Source organism: Neoarius graeffei, chromosome 22 (genome assembly GCF_027579695.1).
Source record: "Neoarius graeffei isolate fNeoGra1 chromosome 22, fNeoGra1.pri, whole genome shotgun sequence".
Classification (NCBI taxonomy): Eukaryota; Metazoa; Chordata; class Actinopteri; order Siluriformes; family Ariidae; genus Neoarius; species Neoarius graeffei.
This window is the reverse complement of record NC_083590.1, coordinates 15872121-15894242: the sequence shown is the minus strand read 5'-3', so window position 1 is coordinate 15894242 and position 22122 is coordinate 15872121. Positions and strand designations below refer to the sequence as shown.

Here is a 22122-nt window from a genome sequence, read left to right as displayed (position 1 = left end):
TGTTGACCTAAATATAATGCACATGAAATGACACTCCTCACCTCAACATGTCCTTTACAATCATTTAAACCACCATGGGCAATGCTGAAACCACTGCTGCAAACAGTACATCGCGCGAAACTGTCATTATTTTCTACCCTTATTAGACAGGGAGATTCTATGTAATCTGAGGTGAAGTGGGGTTTGTACTTTGGTTTTTTGGGGCACGCGCTCTCTCTCTCTCTGCTATGCCGGTCCTGTCGGCTGCACTGACTCAACTAAAAACTTCGGTCCTCGAGAAAAGGGATAAAAGCCCGCCCACACTGAAAGCTGATTGGCTTATTTTGCTGAGTAACCCAATCAGGATGCTCTTTGTCTGGCATGCGCTACATGAACAGGCATACAGGCAGTGTTGCCACATTGGGTGGTTTTAAGTGCATTTTGGCAGGTTTTGAACATATTTTGGGATGGAAAACATCAGCAATATCTGGCAACACTGCACACAGTCTCCCTCGCGCGCGCACATTCTAAGATGTGTGATGCAGACCTTAATGTTGCACGCGCACGCTCTTGCTCGCTTCTATCAATATGCAGGAGACTCCTGGAAGTTCCGGGAGACTTGGGATGTCTGCGTTATAAGGTGACCACAGATCGTTAATTATACCCCCCCCCTGAAAATTTCTCAACGGATTTACATCGATCTCAAAAACGATCATTTTGGTCTGAAAAAGTCGGAAATCCGCCGATTGACGGAAAATTCTCATCCCTGTATAGAACACTATAGATTTATATTATTGTAGAATCAAGGAAGTAAAAGTCTGAATCATGGAGAAAAACAAGCACCATCATGAATTCAAACTAAGATATACGAATGCCCGACTTAAAGCGTTCACTCTGAGGAGGAATAACATGCGTGTCTTTTCAAAACCAGATTACTGACTGAATTTATTGCCAGTTTAAAAAAATCCTGCATTATAAAACTGATAGAGTGTAAAATATTTACATATTGGGTTCACCAGGTTATCCACATTTAGGGAGTCAAATTTACAGTAAATAGAAAAGGTCCATAAGAATGACATGAAGACAGAGGGCCAGATGTGCTGAGCTTTTTCACTCAAGACAAAATTTGGAAAAATTCAAGACCATTTTAGGATCTTCGTGAAAGAACTACGGAGGAAAACTGCATGGGGTTAATACTGCTTGTTCACTGGGCTGCTTCTCCAACACAGATCTGGCAACCCAGTTCATAGCAGATAGACAAAGACAAACTGAAAAAAATTCACAAACAAAAACTTGAACTGTAGGTATATTTTAAAAAGTCAACAAAAGAATAGTTGCTGTGGCTTACAATTTATTTTAAGTTCAGTTATTTTCTCTTTTTTTTAATCTTCTCCCTTTCCATGTCACTGCAGCTCACACAGAGGGCAGTTAGTGTTTCAGGTGCAGTTTGTGTGATTAGTTACAGTGTTGTAGTAAATTTCACAGTGATTTCAGACACATTGCAGTCGGATCAAGTCCCGTTTTGTGCTGCAGCTTCTCACATACGTCCATCTGACCCAAAGACTCTGTGACAAATCATCAGTGTGCAGTGAAAAGAAACAATCTTCCTCCTCAGGACGTTGATGATGAACCTAAAACCTCTGCTTCAGTCTCACTATTAGAGAATGTGTCTTACTGAGGAGCAGGTCATGTGACTCTCAGAGAGATGATCTTACCCCAGTGTCTCCAGTTTACAGTGAGGATTCTCCAGTACAGCACAGAGACGCTTCACTCCTGAGTCTCCCAGATTATTATTAGTCAGATTCAGTTCTCTCAGGTGTGAAGGGTTTGATCTCAGAGCTGAACTCAGAGCAGCACAGCCTTCATCTGAGACACCACAACCCCACAACCTGCAGAGACACAATGACACACACTTCATCAACAGATTTTCATCTTGGTGTAATAGTGGTTGTGCAGATGATGTCTCTCATGTTGGACTGTCTCTATTCTCTTCACCAATCACAAGGGATTATTAATAATGAATCAAACATTACCACTGTTACTGACATTAAGTTTACTCGAGGTGCAAATGATTAAGAATAAAGTGAGTAACTGAAAGGTTTAAGTGAAGTCAGGTTTTGTAGAATTTATCTCTGCTTGATTGGATTTTTAATGATCACATACTTTACGATTAAGACATTAATTTCTTTAAAGTAAAAGTGAGGAGAAATGATCACTTCATGACTAATATATTTGTTCTGCATGTTTTACTTTTACAGAAAATTTTAATTGATAAACAACACTGTATACAACTATTAACTGCTGCTTTAGTGAGTTATTGTGACTCTCAGAGAGATGATCTTACACCAGTGTCTCCACTTTACAGTGAGGATTCTCCAGTAGAGCACAGAGACGCTTCAATCCTGAGTCTTCTAGTTTATTCCGAGTCAGATCCAGTGTCTTCACAGTCAGATGCAGTTCTCTCAGACTGGAGGTTTCTGAGTTGAGCACTGAGACCAGAGCTTCAGCGCTTCTCCATTTAATTGTACCACAACTGATCCTGAAGGAAATAAAATAATACATAATAAACTCACAAATGATCAAACAGGTCCTCAAATCTTTCACTGCACCATTTTATTTTCATAAATGACAAAAGTACAAACTCCAAGTCGACAACACACTGAAATGCTGTAACAGTAATTCACAGTTCGGGCTGTTCGGATTTGAGTTTTCTGCTGCACACGTTATCACTGACACATGGGATAAACACGCAACATCAAATCTGATCACCAAATCGGGAAATAAGAGTCTGATCTAAAATATTTATTCGAGGAGAAAGGAAAAAAAGAGTTTCAAAAGTCAGGTTTAGATGAAGCAGGCAGAGTTTGAGGCAGAATCATATTTATCTGAACAGATCAGACATTTGATTTGTTCTCTAATTAGTGAGCGACTGAAATGATCACAGCCCAGTGCTGAAGGGGTTTTATGGAGATACTCATGATGAGCTACTTGGCTAACACACAGAGAGAGAGAAAAAAAAAAAAAAAAGTGTGTGTGTGAGTGAGTGTGTGTGTGAGAGAGAGTGTGTGTGTTCCCAGGTGCTCCTTATTTGTTCCTGGTGCCAGTGATTTACAGACTGGACATGTTCTACCTTTACACTCTGTGTGTTGTCTCTCCCTGTCTGACCTGAAATCAATAAAATAACAGAGCTACAGCAGGGAAAAGAACAAAAGCTGTGAAGGTCAAAAAAGTTAAAATTTATAAAAGATGTCAGGATATTAGAAGAACAAAAGAATAATTAGCATGTAATAAATTTATGATGTAATAAAAGTAAATAAGAATGGTGTTTCTGATGAGTTCTCTGTGAAAGTCTGTTTTTCCACTTGAATAAAACCTTTTATCAGGTCATAATAACAGTAAAGATTCTAATTATAATTCTGTATTACTGCAAACTCCACATGGTTCTATCGGCCCAGTGTCTGCGTCATTACATTTCACTAATAACACAAATTTAACGTGGAGAAATGTGAAGAAAAAGATTTTCAAACTAAACACAGTGAAGATTTTGTACAGGGGAGGAAAAAAAATAATAAATCTGCATGTTTATTGGACACTGGAGCCTGTAATAGAGGTGTAATTTGTAAATATTGTAAATAAAACTATAAGTAAAAGTCATGTTTGATTATTTTCATTGATTTTTGGAAATGTGTTGTTTGTAAGTCTAGTTAGTTGGCTGTCCCTTCCATCTTCAGCTCACAGCTTCGATACTTCTTGGGATAAAATGACATCATGCGACATGTAAACATTTTTCTCCTTCAATGACATCAACTGGTTTCCACACGTTTAATCGCTGCCCTTCAGTATTATTCAATTCTACATGCAACTGTTATCCCCTAATTTATCAACTGATCTATTTGTATTAACACACTCTGGATCACCTGAAACTCAAAACATCCCAAAACAGGGGTGGACAGGAATGAAGTACATTTACTGGAGTTCTGAATTTAAGTACATTTTTTGTATCTATACTTTACTCGACCCATCCTAGAACTGCCACCTTATTGTGGTGGAGGGGTTTGTGTGCTTGAATGATCCTAGGAGCTATGTTGTCAGGGGCATTACGCCCCTGTTAGGGTTTCCCAAGGCAGACAGGTCCTAGGTGACTGGCCAGACCAAGACCAGTTCACCAAAATCCCTTATGGAAATTAAAAAAAAAAAAAAAAATTCAAGGACCGTGACGTCGCCCGGTATGACACAGTCGGGGCCCCACCCTGGAGCCAGGCCCAGGGTTGGGGCTTGTATGCGAGCACCTGGTGGCCGGGCCTTTGCCCACAGGGCCCGGCCGGGCTCAGCCCGAAGCGATGACATAGGCCCGACTTCCTGTGGGTTCACCATCCACAGAGGTAGCCGTAGGGGGCTGGTGCAGTGTGGATTGGGCGGCAGTCGAAGGCAGGGGCCTCGACGACCTGATCCCTGAACACAGCGGCTAGCTGTTGGGACATGGAGTGTCACTTCGCTGGGGGGAAAGAGCCTGAGCTTGTGCGGGAGGTTGAGAGGTACTGGCTAGAGATAGTCGGGCTCACCTCCACGCACAGCTTGAGCTCCGGAACCCAGCTCCTCGAGAGTGGCTGGACTCTCCGCTTCTCTGGAGTCACCCACGGTGAGTGGCAGCGGGCTGGTGTGGGCTTGCTTATAGCTCCCCAGCTCAGCCGCCATGTGTTGGAGGTTACCCCAGTGAATGAGACGGTCGCCTCTCTGCGCCTTCGGGTCGGGAAGAGGGCTCTTGCTGTTATTCGGCCCGTAGGCACAAACGGCAGTATAGAGTATCTGGCCTCCTTGGAGTCCCTGGGAGAGGTACTCAGACTGGGGACTCCAATTTTCTTCTGGGGGACTTTAACGCTCATGTGGGCGACGATAGTGACACCTGGAGGGGTGTGATTGGGAGGAACAGCCTCCCCGATCTGAACCCGAGTGGTGCTTTGTTATTGGACTTCTGTGTTAGTCACGGTTTGTCCATAACAAACACCATGTTCGAGCATAGGGGTGTCCATAAGTGCAAGTGGCACCAGGATACCTTAGGTCAGAGGTCGATGATCGACTCTGTTGTCGTTTCATCTGATCTCCGGCCCTATGTCTTGGACACTTGGGTGAAGAGAGGGGCTGAGCTGTCAACTGATCACCACCTGGTGGTGGTGTTGGATCCACTGGCGGAGGAGGAAGCCGGACAGACCTGGCAGGCCCAAACATATGGTGAGGGTCTGCTGGGAACGTCTGGCCGAGCACTCTGTCGGGGAGGTCTTTAACTCCCACCTCCGGGAGAGCTTCTCCCAGCTTCCGAGGGAGGCGGGGGACATTGAGTCTGAGTGGACCATGTTCTCTGCCTCCATTGTCGACACGGCTGTTCGGAGCTGTGGCCGGAAGGTCTTCGGTGCCTGTCGTGGCGGCAATCCCCGAACCCGGTGGTAGACACTGGAAGTAAGGGATGCCGTCAAGCTGAAGGAGTCCTATCGGGCCATGTTGGCCTCCAGGACTCCTGAGGCAGGTGACTGGTATCGGCAGGCCAGGCGTGCCGCAGCTCGGGCAGTTGCGGAGGCAAAAACTCGGAACTGGGAGGAGTTCGGGGAGGCCATGGAGGAGGACTATTGGTCAGCCTCGAGGAAATTCTGGCAAACCATCCGGCTCCTCAGGAGGGGGAAGCAGTACTCTGCCAACACTGTTTACAGTGCGGGTGGGGAGCTGTTGACCTCAACTGGGGATATTGTCAGGCGGTGGAAGGAATACTTTGAGGATCTCCTCAATCCCACCGTCACATCTTCCATTGAGGAAGCGGAGGCTAATGACTTGGAGGTGGACTCATCCATTACACAAGCCAAAGTCACGGAGGTGGTTTGCAAGCTCCTCGGTGGCAAGGCACTGGGGGTGGATGAGATCCACCCTGAGTATCTCAAGTCTCTGGATGTTGTGGGGCTGTCTTGGCTGCCATGCCTCTGCAACATCACGTGGCGGTCGGGGACAGTGCCTCTGGAGTGGCAGACCAGGGTGGTGGTCCCTCTTTTTAAGAAAGGGGACCAGAGAGTGTGCCCCAATTATAAGAGAAATCACACTTCTCAGCCACCCCGGGAAGGTTTACTCCAGGGTACTGGAGAGGAGAATTCGGCCAATAGTAAAACCTCGGAACCAGGAGGAACAATGCGGTTTTCGTCCTGGTCGTGGAACACTGGACCAGCTCTATACCCTTCATAGGGTGCTCGAGGGTTCATGGGAGTTTGCCCAACCAGTCCACATGTGCTTTGTGGATCTGGAGAAGGCATTCGACCGTGTCCCTCGTGGTATTCTGTGGGGGGTGCTTTGGGAGTATGGGGTTCGGGGTTCTTTGCTAAGGGCTGTCCGGTCCCTGTACGAACGGAGCAGGAGTCTGGTTCGCATTGCCGGCAGTAAGTCAGACCTGTTCCCAGTGCATGTTGGACTCCGGCAGGGCTGCCCTTTGTCACCGGTTCTGTTCATAACTTTTATGGACAGAATTTCTAGGCGTAGCCAGTAGGCCGTAAGGTGAACCCCGAAAAGTCTTTCAGAAACAAGATTCTGCTCCGACGTCTCCAAACTACATAATATCCAATTCTTAAAAATGGACGTATTATGAAATGATGTCATCAAAAAGTTCTCACCTTGTAATGCTGTCAATTTTTCGCACGAAGGCTTGAAAAAGCGAACTAATGTCATCGGCGCGGAATGATATTTTGGCACCGCGGAATAGGATTTCACTACAGAACAGGTTCCAAGGCATTTGTAATGTGTATATATCACTGTTTTGTTGTTTACATTTTCTATTAAAGTTTGCAATTTGCCACATAGTTCTGTTGTGTGGTGTATGATGACTCAGTCTTGCATCTTTTGTTGCCACTGCTGCAGGTGCATAGTGCTGCCTAGTGCGTTTACCTACCTCTGCTGTGCCGCTGCATCAGGCGGTAGTGAATTAGGTAGTGAATACTTGAATCCCTGCCATTGTGCCTCTGAACTGAGCAATAGAACTGCAATATTATATATAGGTTGTATTATTATTATTATTATTATTATTATTGTGTATTATTATTCCTATGGACTCTTCTCCTTCCTGCACAATTTCTTAAATCTTGATCTGAAAATCACATGCATTGCCTATATATTATACAGGTCCTTCTCAAAAAATTAGCATATTGTGATAAAGTTCATTATTTTCTGTAATGTACTCATAAACATTAGACTTTAATATATTTTAGATTCATTACACACAACTGAAGTAGTTCAAGCCTTTTATTGTTTTAATATTGATGATTTTGGCAAAAAAAGTAAAGGAAAACCAAAAATCCCTATCTCAAAAAATTAGCATATTTCATCTGACCAATAAAAAAAGTGTTTTTAATACAAAAAAAGTCAACCTTCAAATAATTATGTTCAGTTATGCACTCAATACTTGGTCGGGAATCCTTTGGCAGAAATGACTGCTTCAATGCGACGTGGCATGGAGGCGATCAGCCTGTGGCACTGCTGAGGTGTTATGGAGGCCCAGGATGCTTCGATAGCGGCCTTAAGCTCATCCACAGTGTTGGGTCTGGTGTCTCTCAACTTCCTCTTCACAATACCCCACAGATTCTCTATGGGGTTGAGGTCAGAAGAGTTGGCAGGCCAATTGAGCACAGTAATACCATGGTCAGTAAACCATTTACCAGTGGTTTTGGCACTGTGAGCAGGTGCCAGGTCATGCTGAAAAATGAAATCATCTCCATAAAGCTTTTCAGCAGATGGAAGCATGAAGTGCTCCAAAATCTCCTGATAGCTAGCTGCATTGACCCTGCCTTTGATAAAACACAGTAGACTAACACCAGCAGATGACATGGCACCCCAAATCATCACAGACTGTGGAAACTTCACACTGGGCTTCAAACACCTTGGATTCTGTGGCTCTCCACTCTTCCTCCAGACTCTAGAACCGTGATTTCCAAAGTAAATGCAAAATGTACTTTCATCTGAAAAGAGGACTTTGGACCACTGAGCAACAGTCCATTTCTTTCTCTCCTTAGCCCAGATAAGACACTTCTGACATTGTCTCTGGCTCAGGAGTAGCTTGATATTAGGAATGCAAAAGTTGTATCCCCTTTCTTGAAGATGTCTGTTCGTGATGGGTCTTGATACACTGACACCAGCCTCAGTCCACTCCTTGTGAAGCTCTCCCAAGTTCTTGAATCAACTTTTCTTGACAATCCTCTCAAGACTGCGGCCATCCCTGTTGCTTGTGCACCTTTTCCAGCCACCCTTTTCAGCAATGACCTTTTGTGGCTTACCCTCCTTGTGGAGGGCATCAGTGATCATCCTCTGGACAACAGTCAAGTCAGCAGTCGTCCCCATGATTGTGGTTGTGTGTACTGAACTAGACCGAGAGATACACTGTGTTCATACTGTTTTACTCAAACTCGAAATGAAATATTCTAATATTTTGAGATGTTTTTTTTTTAATGTTTTTGTACTGTATGCCATACTGATTAAAATTAAAATAGAAAAATTCTTGAAACATTTTAGTTTGTGTAATGAGTCTATAATATATAACATTTTCACTTTCTTAAATAACTGATGGAAAATATTGAACTTTATCACAATATGCTAATTTTTTGAGAAGGATCTGTATATGCCATTTTATGGCTAATCCATGGTGTGTATAGCCCACAATGATGAGTCAATACTCTATTCCATTACTGCCTGTGTAACATTGTAGGTCCCCATACGAAAAAGAACAGTAAAGAACTTATAAGAGTTTACCACTGTCTTAGTAGTAAATCCTTATAAATATAAGGATAAATCCTTATAAGGATTTATAAATAAATATATATGCCATGTATGATTTACTCCTGAAAGTGGCCCATTTTGCATTTTCCTCATACAAATTTATGAAAATCTAGTATGTATGAAGTGAACATTGTGCATGGTTTTTACAGATAATGTGTATGATGAATTACACCGTCTTTGTATGCTTCATGTAATGTTTGTAGTTTTAAATTATATTTTACAGTTTAAAATGTATATGCCTTTTATATGTAAATCCACATATGTTTGTGTTGGATTTACATATAAAAGGCATGTACATTTTAAACTGTAAAATATAATTTAAAACTACAAACATTACATGAAGCATACAAAGACGGTGTAATTCATCATACACATTATCTGTAAAAACCATGCACAATGTTCACTTCATACATACTAGATTTTCATAGAAAATTTGTATGAGGAAAATGCAAAATGGGCCACTTTCAGGAGTAAATCATACATGGCATATATATTTATTTATAAATCCTTATAAGGATTTATCCTTATATTTATAAGGATTTATCCTTATATTTATAAGGATTTACTACTAAGACAGTGGTAAATTCTTATAAGTTCTTTACTGTTCTTTTTCGTATGGGTCTGTTTTTCAAGCAAATTGTTTTATGGTTGATCAGTACTTTATAGTTAATAACCTAAGAGAATGAATACATGAATGGTCCTAGTCATAGACCATTACACCATATTTTGTACTATAATAATGGTGATAAAATTATTTTTATTCTAATAATAATATAAACACTTCAATATACCACATATATGCAATATTGTCTTAGTGATGTATTTAAAGCACTATTTAGGACTTAGAAGACATTTCACCCACTTTGGAGGGTGTTTTGGAGACTTTTTCTACTAATGTGACTGTAATTACGCAAGCTGTCAGCTGATCTGTGGTCAAAAATCGGCAACACGATTGGTCCAGACCGGTCACGTGATGTCCCGACACGTCATTTTTAGAGGAAAATACTTTGCCACGCGATCGCTCGGTGCGAGGAATTGACAGGATTATAAGGTGAGAACTTTTTTCGCCACACTTTCTAGTACTCATTCTTAGTTTTAAAATAAATATTTCGTAGTTCGGAGACGTCGGAGCGAGATGAAACGAAAACGGGGTTCACCTTACGGCCTACAGGGGCCAGAGGGAATCCTGATTGGGAACCATAGGATTTCATCTCTGCTTTTGGCAGATGATGTTGTCCTGTTGGCTTCTTCAAACCAGGACCTTCAGCATGCACTGGGGTGGTTTGAAGTCGAGTGTGAAGCAGCTGGGATGAGAATCAGCACCTCCAAGTCTGAGGCCATGGTTCTCGACTGGAAAAGGGTGGCTTGCCCTCTTCAGGTTGGTGGAGAAGTCCTGCCTCAAGTGGAGGAGTTTAAGTATCTCGGGATCTTGTTCACGCGTGAGGGAAGGATGGAGTGTGAGATCGACAGGAGGATCGGTGCAGCCTCCGCAGTGATGTGGTCGCTTTACCAGTCCATTGTGGTGAAGGAGCTGAGCCAAAAGGCGAAGCTCTCGATTTACCAGTCAATCTACGTTCCGACTCTCACCTATGGTCATGAGCTTTGGGTAATGACCGAAAGAACAAGATCGCGGATACAAGCGGCCGAAATGAGTTTCCTTCGCAGGGTTGCTGGGCGCTCCCTTAGAGATAGGGTGAGAAGCACAGTCACTCGGGAGGAGCTCGGAGTAGAGCCGCTGCTCCTCCTCATCGAGGGGAATCAGCTGAGGTGGCTTGGGCATCTCTTTCGGACGCCTCCTGGACACCTCCCTGGGGGGGTGTTCCAGGCATGTCCCCCCGGGACGAGGCCCCGGGGAAGACCCAGGACACGCTGGAGGGACTATGTCTCTTGGCTGGCCTGGGAACGCCTTGGTGTTCTTCCCGAGGAGCTGGCAGAGGTGTCTGGGGAGAGGGAAGTTTGGGCTTCCATGCTCAGACTGCTGCCTCCACGACCCGGCCCCGGACAAGCGGAAGAAAATGAGATGAGATACTTTACTTGAGTGTTAATTTTTTGGAAGATTATAGCTGTGTTCACATATATACGGGTACGATAGTGGTATAACTGTATCGATACAAAGTATACCAGTACAGTTTAGTGCATCTGTCCACACTAGCGAGAAATTTTTGCGGTTTTCTTTCACGGTAGTTGAAATGCGCGTGCGCGAAATGTTTCCGTGGTTACCGAGTAACTTCCTTCCGAAAATATGCCGGATGAAACAATGTGTGCGCGCTTTTTGTTGTCAATGTACAGTCCATATTTCTGGTGGTCATTTATTCAGTCGAATCATATAAAATGCGTGAGGCAGTTGAGAAAGAAACAAAGAAAACGAATCTCCGTTCTTCACTATTTTATTCAGTGAAGACATCGATTGAGGTGTGTGACTTTGCGCATGCGCATTATATTTGTATCAATACAGAACTGCTTCATCTGTCCAAACTACAGCGAAGCCCTACAGTACCGATACTGTACCGGTACGAAACCCATACATTTGTGGGTTTCGTACCGACACAGTTATACCGCTACAGTACCGGTATAGTTGCTAGTGTGGACAGGTGTTGCGGTACGAAAGTAGTATCGTATCGGTACAAAATCCCTAGTGTTGACAGGGTATTGGACTCTTGACTCCAGGACATTTCTCTGAAGGTTCCTGTTACTCTGAAACATAGCTTTCATATCAGCAGATGAATTTTCGTTCCTTTTCGAAAACGCGAGGCCATACGCTGTGTTCGTGACAGGAGAAAACCAAATCACAGTAAACTCCGCCTATGATCAAGTTCAAAGTGCCTGCTGCATTTTTTTGAATAGGGGTGGGTTTCCTGAAAACCTCTTAAGGCCAAGAGTGTCTTTAATTACCTCCTAAGCTCCATCATCAAGCTAACGTGGTTTTCCCGAACAACATCATAGCCCAAGTAGTCCTTTAGTTTGCTCGGAATTTATGAGAGACCCGGCTCACTCGTTCAAAACAAAGAGTGTCTTGCTCACAGCTGAATCCACAGACTGCGCTGCGCCTCTGAGGGACTCTCACAGTCAATGGGGGAAACTGGTGTTGAATCTGCTGCTGGTGTTCAATTATTTTTCTTGTACATTGCAAGTACATTGAGTTAATTATTAATTAAATAAATGAAAAACATTTTGAATATTTTTCAATGTGTTATGGAATGATGTATGGATATTGTAATGTCACGTTGATATCGGCACATTTTAATCAGATTTAACTCCATTAGGCGAGTGATTATCTCATTTAGTTTCATAAATGAGACATTTCTGCACCTCTAACTGTGTGTGTGTGTGTGTATGCGTGCGCGCGCGCGCGCGCGCGAGCGAGAGGGGATTTGATCTGTCTCTACCTAAGAAAATATATACAAGAGGTCAATTCAACATCCTCAGGTAGAGACAGAGCAACCCCCCCCCCAAATGGGAGAGCATTGCTAACTTGGCATTGTGGGTAACAGTTGAAATAATCCTGACTGTACTGTATGTTTGAGTAATAGTGAAATGAGCGGGCATGGGGAACACATTTACTTAATCATTTAGTTTATTGTTTGCTCATTCTTTCATGTGAACATTTATTCATTTAATTAAAAAACACGCTCGGAATAAAAATTATTGCCCAAAAAAATTTTAAATAGTTTCAATTATTAATTACCACATTATATATGTAATGTTTAATGATGATACAATATATTAACATATTTTAAACACTTTATATTTCATGGTTTTCTGGTAAAGAAAACGAACGCCATGTGACCTCATTGACAGGACTAAGCAAATATTAATGTCTATATTGGGGACACGCACTGCAAAGAAGCTCTTCATAATGTTGCTCTTATCACTTCTTCTTACGAGTGAGTTCGGGAAAACCACGTACAGACAAAACGTTCGTTGCTTCCAAGAGTCTCTCAACTCGCTCTTGAGCCCTAAAGGGCAACATTATCGGGAAACCTGCCCCTGTTCAGTTTGAACTTGGTGGTGATGGTAATGATGACTACAGCAGATAAAAATGATGGTTCCCCACCAGAGCACCCAGGGCCAGATCTGAAGTCCATGTTTGAGATTTTGAAATGAAGAAAGATTTGTATTGTTTTAAATGTTTGCTCTGTTTACCACAAAGATACATCACTGTTACACAAATTTCCCATACAACCTGAGAAAGCATGGTGAGGGATGTAAACATTAATTGGCAGGGTGGGGGTGTAAAAAAAATTGAAAACAACAACAACGCTGTCCTTTTGTCGATTTAACTGTTTCTATCAGCATTTCTACAGGCTTTGTATCATATTCTACATGCTTTTTATTCTGCAGGTTCTACAAGCGAGTCACTGCATTCAGTAGATTGTTTTCGAGTCATTAGATTCTGTAAATGCATCGTGGCAACAATCCAACAACACCTTGATATTAAAAATGAAACAAAAATATTAAATCTTTAAAAAGTACTTTTGAAGACTTAAACTGCACATGAAGCAAAGTTTTTTGACTTATTTCAATAAACCTGCCCTGGTGAAAATTTTTCAAGGATCTTCAAGGATCCATAAAGTTCTTCGTGAAGGTCAAAAGATTTTCAAGGATCTTTCAAATTCTTACCAAGATCTTCAATTTTCTTAGATCTTTGAAAGATCCTTGTTGAATCCTTGAGGATCTTGCAGCATCCTTGCAAAGATCTTTGTAGGATCCTTAAAAGATCTTTGTCAAATCCCTGAGGACCTTTACAAATGATTTTGCATCTGAAGATCTTTCTCAGATCCTTATCTTTAAAGATCATTGGCAGGTCTTTGACAATCCTCATGGATCCTGAAAGCATACCATGGCCTCACTTTTTGTTTATAAATGCCTGAAACCTCAAGAATGGCACAGGAATAGTTTTAAGCATTAACAATAAATCTAATATAGTAATTTTTACGATTAGAGAGATTTATATAGGTAGCGGTCTGAGTGAATGACCTTGACGTCCGTAAAGTCACAGCAGGAAGTCTATCGGTCTCATCGCCATTTCCGCTATACTAAAACACAGAGCTGACTGCCACTCCGATCCTCCATTTTGAGCCAATTTATCTCCATGCCACGTAGACATGTTTTTGGCCGGTGCAGCAACACGACAGAAGGTGGATTTACGTTGCATTCATGGCCCAAGAATGTTCAAACTGCAAAGATTTGGACGTGTTTTGCGAGAAGTTCATGGACACATTGGGCGCCTACGAAGTGGTCTCTCCTCTGCTCTGCACATTTTACTGAAGACTCGTACGAGACCTCTGATCTGTTAAGGAGCGTTAACTATAAGCCCGTATTGAAAGAGAGTGCAGTACCAGTAATTAAAAGAGAATAAAACTATAAGAAAAGTCAAGTCAGTTCTTTACTGACTTTAAACCAGTTCTCCCGGAGAGTGAGCCGAGGGTTGTTGAAACCCGGGATGGAATGGGACATATTGCTCAGACAGCAACCTTCCTGTGGTTGTTGCTAAAACCGGTGACGTCCCGTCCCAGGTTTTAGTAATTGCCTGAGCCGAGCAATAATGGCGGAGTACTCAGTATGGAGAAAGCAGAGAATGAGTGGAGCAGCCGTCTGATTTCTCCACTGGATATGCTTGCCTCAGCAGCAATATCTTGCCCTTACATGGAAGAAGTGAATGAACAGAGAACTGAACGAGCAACTGAAAGTCAGATTGTTTCAAAACAATTGGCCACAAGATTGGCCTTCAAGAAGTGAGAATACAGATGGGTTACGCGCCGACTCTCATTCGGATTAAAAAAACAACACGTTGTTTACCTGCATTGAGATTAATACATGTAACTTGTATTGTGTGTTTAAGTTACCGGTATAAGATTATTTAATTTGCTTCAGAATGTGATTGTCTCAGCTCATCTGATTATTTAATTAGCCTTTTACATTTTACCAGTGAAAATGCATGCATGTACATGTATGTTGCATAAGTTATAATACCCATCCTGTTTTAATAAGAGTCAACCCACAATCAGTGAAGTCAAATCAGTCTTAGTTGAGCAAGTTGGTAACGGTGTTTCTTACTTTCACCATAAATTTATATTTATTTATATGACTTTGGTCTATAGCTGTAAAAGGCCTCGGCCTTAAAACCGGTTACCGCTGTGACGTCACGCACTCAGGGCTGGCTCAGCAGGGCAGCTCAAATGCCAGCTTTGCGGTCGATTTTAACTCTCAAAAATATATTTTTTTTAATTCGCATTTATGCAGCATACAAGAGGCAAGGATGGAGATACTATTCACTCAGACATTTATGTAAAAATAAAGGTTCTGCATCTCAGCTTTAAAGATCCTGTGAAGTTTTTCACCAGGGTACTGTTGAAACACACAAATACAAAGTTTGAGACAACAGGAATGAAAACTGACGTTTTCATGAGGGAAAGAAGTTTTGTGGGTTTACTAAAAAAAATGTCAGTTCAGAACTCACGGCCAAAACACATCATACAAACTTGCTTATATATAAATTGCTTACCTCTCTTCACGTCGAAAAAAGGAAGAAAGTTTTGCTTGTTTTGACATGGCGAATTATTAACACGAGGAAATACTCGTAATTCGCAACTAAAAAGACTGTAGCGACACTGGCAGCTTGAACATGCTTTCTAGTGCGATTGTGTTGCGCTTGTGCAGAACGGTGTCAGTCCTGCGCGCCTTAGCACGTGCACCTGAAGGCGCACGCGCCTAACGAGCTCCGGCACGCACGCCGTTAACAAAGAACACCTGTCTTTAATCAATGAACTGTGTTTGGGCTATTTAAGGACCGCGCCCATGCAAGGACAATGCGAAGTATTACGCCACGCCTAGGAACGCGAAAAATTTGAAAAATAAATTTCTCCATTCGGAAAACCGGAGATTTTCAAGACTTTTGTCAAATATCCGGATTTCTGGGTCATTAGCAGAAAAAATCCGGCGGAAAATCTAAAAACCCGGAATTCTGGGAAATCCCGGAACACTTTCATCTCTACATATTTTAGATATAGCTGACAAAATTTAACAGGGTTTTCTTTTGGTTTGACAGATGTTTCATGTGCAAGTGTTTTATTTGCTTGTTGCACAGTAAGTAAAAATGAAAAACAAAAAAATGCATAGGAAGAAAACGTTGTGTTTTTAAAAGCAAATCCTCCAGTACTGTAACTCAAGTACAAATTCGACTGAACAGCTTTCACTTGTATTGCAGTAACATTTGACCAGGAGGATCTTTACTTTCACTCGAGTAATGGAGTTGTGGATTTTGTCCCAAAGTGCAGATTTGTCAAAGTGCTTTCAGTTTCTCTCTTTCTCACAGTGGAACAGTAGAACAGTTATATTCAGCTTTACTTACATTGCTTTTCTGGATGCTGCAATCACAGGCATCACCTTCACAAGAACCCACTCTGGTATCTTCTCGGTCCTGGTATATTTACTCAGGTCAAACTCCTCCAGCTCCTGTGCTGAAGTCAGTAACACAAACACCAGAGCAGACCACTGTGAAGGAGAGAGTTCACTTTGTTTTCCAGATTTCAGGTAGCGTTGGATTTCCTCCACGAGAGAATCGTCACCCAGTTCATTCAGACAGTGGAACAGATTGATGGATTTTTCTGCAGGAAGATTTTGACTGATCATCTTCTTAATGTACTGAACTGTTTCCTCTTTGTTCTGGGAGCTACTTCCTGTCTGTGTTACTAAGGCATGTAAGAGTTTCTGATTGGACTCCAGTGAGAGACCCAAAAGAAAGCGGAGGAACAGATCCAGATGTCCAGTCTGACTTTTTAAGGTCTGATCTACAGCACTCCTGTGTACATCTGAAATTGTCTTGGACCGACTGTGATCAAGAACATTTCTCTTTTCCTTCATGAAGGTCAGATGCACATATAGAGCTGCGAGATGCTCCTGAACGCTCAGATGAACAAAGCAGTAAACTTTACTCTGGTGAAGCCCAACCTCCTCTCTGAAGATCTGCGTACACACACCTGAGTACACTGCTGCTTCTGTCACATCAATGCCACACTCTCTCAGGTCTTCCTCATAGAAGATCAGGTTGCCTTTCTCCAGCTGCTGAAAAGCCAGTTTTCCCAGTTTGAGAAGCATTTCTTCATCACTCTCCTGCTTCTTTGAGTACTTTCCTCTGATGATGTTTGTCTGAATGATGAGGAAGTGTGTGTACATTTGAGTCAGAGTCTTGGGGATCTCACCACTCTCTGCTTCACCCAACATTCTCTCTAGAACAGCGGCTGAAATCCAGCAGAAGACTGGGATGTGACACATGATGTAGAGGCTTCTTAATGACTTCAGGTGTGTGATGATGTTCTTGGCCAGGCTCTGATCACCGACCCTCTTCCTGAAGTACTCCTCCTTCTGAGGGTCATTGAACCCTCGTACCTCTGTGACTCGATGGACAAACTCAGAGGGGATTTGATCAGCTGCTGCTGGTCGGGAGGTGATCCAGATGAGAGCAGAGGGAAGCAGATTCCCTTTGATCAGGTTTATCAGCAGCACATGCACTGATGCTGATTCAGTTACATCACACACACTCACTGTGTTCTGGAAATCCAGAGGGAAACGACACTCGTCCAATCCATCAAAAATGAACAGAACCTTTTCCAACCTGGACATTTCTGTTTCTTTGGTTTCCTTGAAACAGACATGAAGGAGCTCCATCAGACTCAGTTTTTGGTCCTCCATCAGATTCAGCTCTCTGAAAGGAAGTGGAAATATGAGGGGGACGTCCTGATTTGCTTTCCCTTCAGCCCAGTCCACAATGAACTTCTGCACAGAGACTGTTTTGCCGATACCAGCCACTCCCTTTGTCACTACAGTTCTGATGGGTTCATCTTCTTCAGATAAGGGCTTAAAGATGTCGTTGCATTTGATTGGTGTTTCCTCTGTTGTTTTTCTCCTGGACGCTGCCTCGATCTGTCTCACCTCATGTTCTTTATTGATGTCTCCACTGTCTCCCTCTGTGATGTAGAGCTCTGTGTAGATCTCATTCAGGAGCACTCGGTTTTCCTGCTTTATCATCACTTCATTTAAACACTGAAACTTCATCAGATTTAATTTGAACTTTTTCTGGACTTCATTTCCAGCAGCAGATTCTGGGGCGTGTCTGTGTGACAGGGTGAAGTAGGAAGACATGGGCTCCAATTATTAGAGAGTTTAAGATCACATTGTTTCTGACTGGTTTCCACAGATAGTTCTTTATGATGTTCTCACTGTGCATTTGTTTTATTCTCCTGTATGTTTTCTATAATCTAATCAGTCTCTATGAAATAACAGCAGAGAGGTTTATAATACCAGTGCGTCAGTGTCACAGTCATGGTGTTGGGTTTGATCTTACCCTGTATCTGTGATGAAGATCTTTTCTCTTCTGTCTCCTGCCTTCTGTAAAACACTGGGAACAAAACATTGTTGCTGTTCAAGACAATAACTTTCATCACTTTAATCCTACAATCTGAACTTTAGCCCTAATTTAACTACAATAATTCTTTATGAGTGCATCAACATTTAGAGAGCACAGTGCTGAATAAAACACGACAAAAATATTGCGGAACTGGAGGGAAAAAAAATCTCTGCCCCGGGTTTAATTTGAGTTTCTCGTTTTTCCTTCCTATATGGTCATTAGGGATGGAACAGAATATCACTCCATCATGCAGAATGAACAGATAATGTGTTTTAAATGGATACAAAAGCAGATGTGTATTTTTCAGAAAGCCGGCTAGAAATGTTCACAGGTATAAAATCTCTAACTGGATCCAGAATTATACTCCACCCTGGATGATCCACCAGTCCATCATTTTAGGGGCAATTTAGTGATCAGTCGACCTACTGACATGTTTTTGGGAGGTGGGAGTTCAGGTTGAGGAAAATGCTGATGTTCATTATTATTAATAAATACTGTAATGTCAGTGATGTGATTTATGGTAAATAGTCATTGTGTTCATATAAAGGGTCTCCATTTTCTATTATATTTTACAGAAACACTCGGACACATCGCTTTTCATGGAGACACGGCCAAGTAACCGTGATCTCAATGGGGCCGGGATTTTAATACAAAACAACAACCATGTTGTTACTTTGCATGTTGAATGAAAAAGTGTAGAATGTTTAATCAGTTTTATAGCGTAATTTTTATTTCCTATTTTAACACCTCAGTGTGTATGATCATTATTAGTTAGTCATCATCGTTGTTGTAGTCGTGGGTATAAGTCCATGGTTTTTTTTACTTATATTAACATTTCTTGCTTTAGTAGTAATATATTAAGATGTAATATGTTATCTTGTTAGATTTTTGCTTGTCTTATGCAAAAACAATGTTGGTACTTTGCACTGACTATTAATTTTAGAATCAGTGTTGAACACTTGATTCCGTTTTATTAAATTTTATCCTGTAATTTTTATTTCAAGGTTAAGGCTTTTTTGTCATTTTACCTATATACAGTGGGTACAGAACACAGTTAAAACAAAAACACCGCCTCTCCAGGACCATGGTGCTATATTAAAAGTAGAATCCCTTTCAGATCTCAAATTTAGGCCATAAAAAGAATTTTCCCCTGACATGTAATTATTTTTTGTTTAGTGGACCGAAAGCTCCTGAATCCGAATCACAGACTTCCGATTTATGACTTTTTTTTTCCCTAAAAGAACAATTAATTAATTCAGAGCCACACGAGGTTATACTAAAGTCGAGTTTAGGAAAGTCTATTTGTGGCATTACAAAGATAGAGGAAGGTTCGTATTCCCAAAACTATTACTTCTGATCGCTACATTTGGCAAAAACTTGAGCAAACACAAAAATCAAAAAGATGAATGTAACAGGCAGGCGGGATCAATGTCACTTTTATTTTTATTTTCACTTTTATTTTTTAAACTGTCACTTAACATAAAACACACTTTTCAGCAGTTTCAAAATAAACCGTGTACCACTGTACCGACATGATTTCAGCCAGGGGAAGAGATCCTCTCACTACACACACACACACACACACCAGCCTCACGCTCCATTCACAAACCCATGGATTAAAGCAAAAAAAAAAAAAATCTGACTGAAAAAAAAAAAAGCTCCATGTCGTTGGCCCCTACCATGTCAGCAATGCGTCAAATTTTAAACGCCGTGTTGTCCATTATCCCCTAGGCCCCTACTTATAGTACATTTACATAATTTTAACAAATGACTAAAGCTAAGGCAAGACTGTACTATTGTCATTACTGGCTATTCATGATGAAACATCAAGTTTTCAGCGCAAAGTGCAAATTTATTTCAACAATACTTTAGTAATGCACAACAGTGGTTCAGAGAAAAGTGCAAGTGCAGTCGAACTTGAACCATGCTTTCAAAAGAGTGGAACAGAAAGAAAAATAGGAAAATCTGTTGAAATAAAGCCAGGAAACAAGAAAAGTAAAGTGAAAGTTCACCTTTTCTGCTTCTTCGCAGTGAAGCCAAAAGTCATCTAGTTTGGCAACACCTGATGCCTGTTTTTGTTTCTTTTTCCTTGGCACAGCAGCAGGAGCTTGCCATTATCGCCCATTTCATTTCGTCAAGCCCATCTCCACTTATTCTTTACCATTTTCTTGATGTCTGACACATCTGTGCCTTCATTTAAAACAGGGGTGCCCAAATTGATCCATAAAGGGCCATGTGGCTGCAGGTTTTCATTCCAGCCATGCAGCAGCACACCTGATTTGGCTTATTCAATCAACTGACACACCCACCCTTTAATCAAGGGTGGGTGTGGCTGCAAGTATTTGACTGTGTGAAGACAGTTCAGTTGATTGAATGAGCCAAATCAGGTGTGCTGCTGCATGGCTGGAATGAAAACCTGCAGCCACATGGCCCTTTATGGATCAATTTGGGCACCCCTGATTTAAAAGAAGCACGTCCATGCTGGCAAAACCGAAAGTAATTTGACGCGCTCTAGTGATGGAAATCGAAGGGCCTATGTCCAGTGAAATATGGCCTTATATGCAGTACTCGAGTTGAGGGGGGATGTGGGGGGAGGCATCCCCTTTCTGAAATAAAAATCTCAAATCATCCCCCTTATAAAACGGCCATACCCCACCACATCCCTTGGGCCATTTTACCAATTAATGTGGAAATGACCCTACTATTATTTTAACAAATATTACTACCATTTCAACATTAGAGGCTTTGCGCAGCGATAGCCTACATGTAGCTGGATAAAAAGACATTTATTTATTCGGTTGCACCTCTCATTCACACCTATACGGAGGTTTCAGTCACTGAAAACAGCTACTTTTGCAAACTCTGGGCAGAGTGGAGATTTCTGAAAACTCCATCTTCAGACACTCGTGTAAATTGGGAAAACGAAGCAACAGTGGGCGAGAGGGCGCGCGCGAATATAATGAGTCATAGGTGTGAATCTTTCACCGAATGCCAATTGTCCCGGTTCTTCATGAAATCGCACGCGCAAATTCATTAGGTTAACTTTCAAATAACTGTTCTTGTGCACTTGTGACACCGGAGCCACTTTCCTGAATTTTGAGCTTTGGAGGAGTATTCGCTTCTTTATCTATTTAATCAATGAATTTATTTGTCACATACATTAAATTACTAATGTAAACCATTAGTAGTTTTCTCCACTGTTTTCCGACCTTTTGTGCTGAGTGAATGAGACACTTCATTACACTCCACTGACCGACATCCAATTCCGGACTTTTTTGAAAATGTAAAATATAGGCCTACGAGATGTTTTTTTGGGACTTAATTCACGTTGGTCCTTCACTATTAATTTTTGAGACTGACGAGGCACTAAATAGTGTGGAATTATTTTCTCCTTACTATGAAGTCTGGCATCTTAAACAAGTGTCGGGAAATCTTGCAGCCCAACTCTGCAGCCTCCAATGTTTAAGCGAACTGCTGAAACCATAATGTTTAAAGATTAAATCGTAGGCTAATCAAACCAAAGAAAAACACAGCCTTTCCAGAACATTGTCTGCCGAAGCCTGTTTAACCTACAAAAGGCTTAATAGTATAGATCTTGCTGCGGCTTCAACAGGGCTGTTTAGATTTTTCACCTGATCACCTTTCAATAGGCAAATATTATTATTATTATTATTATTATTATTATTACTACTACTACTACTACTACTACAATAGGCCTAATATTAGTAGTAGGCAAGTAGTTGCCTAGTAGTAGGACAGCCAGATTGTTTCATCAGTGGAGCCGCCGTTAAAAGGAAACTGATGCGGAGCGCTGCGGCTCGCCTCGGGGTGAATCGCGTCCCGAGGCGCGGGGCTGGCCCGCCCTGGCAGAGCTGGGTCGTTGGGGAGAGGGCAGAGGTCGCTGGCTGCCAAGTTTGGAGAGGCTGGGACCTCCCCTGGCC

General features: G+C 41.9%; 1 protein-coding gene across 1 annotated transcript in view; it reads right to left on the bottom strand.

Moving 5' to 3' along the window:
* Nucleotides 1-2555: 2555 nt before the first annotated feature.
* LOC132870688 (NLR family CARD domain-containing protein 3-like) overlaps nt 2556-22122 on the bottom strand; it is a 40179-nt gene continuing 20612 nt past the window's right edge. Inside the window, exons 5-7 of the mRNA XM_060904469.1 lie at nt 18119-18172; nt 16127-17887; nt 2556-3144 (exon numbers count right to left, since the gene is read on the bottom strand). Of these exons, the coding sequence (XP_060760452.1) occupies nt 2964-3144; nt 16127-17887; nt 18119-18172 (1996 nt within the window). The 3' untranslated portion in view covers nt 2556-2963. The remainder of the gene's footprint in view (nt 3145-16126; nt 17888-18118; nt 18173-22122) is intronic.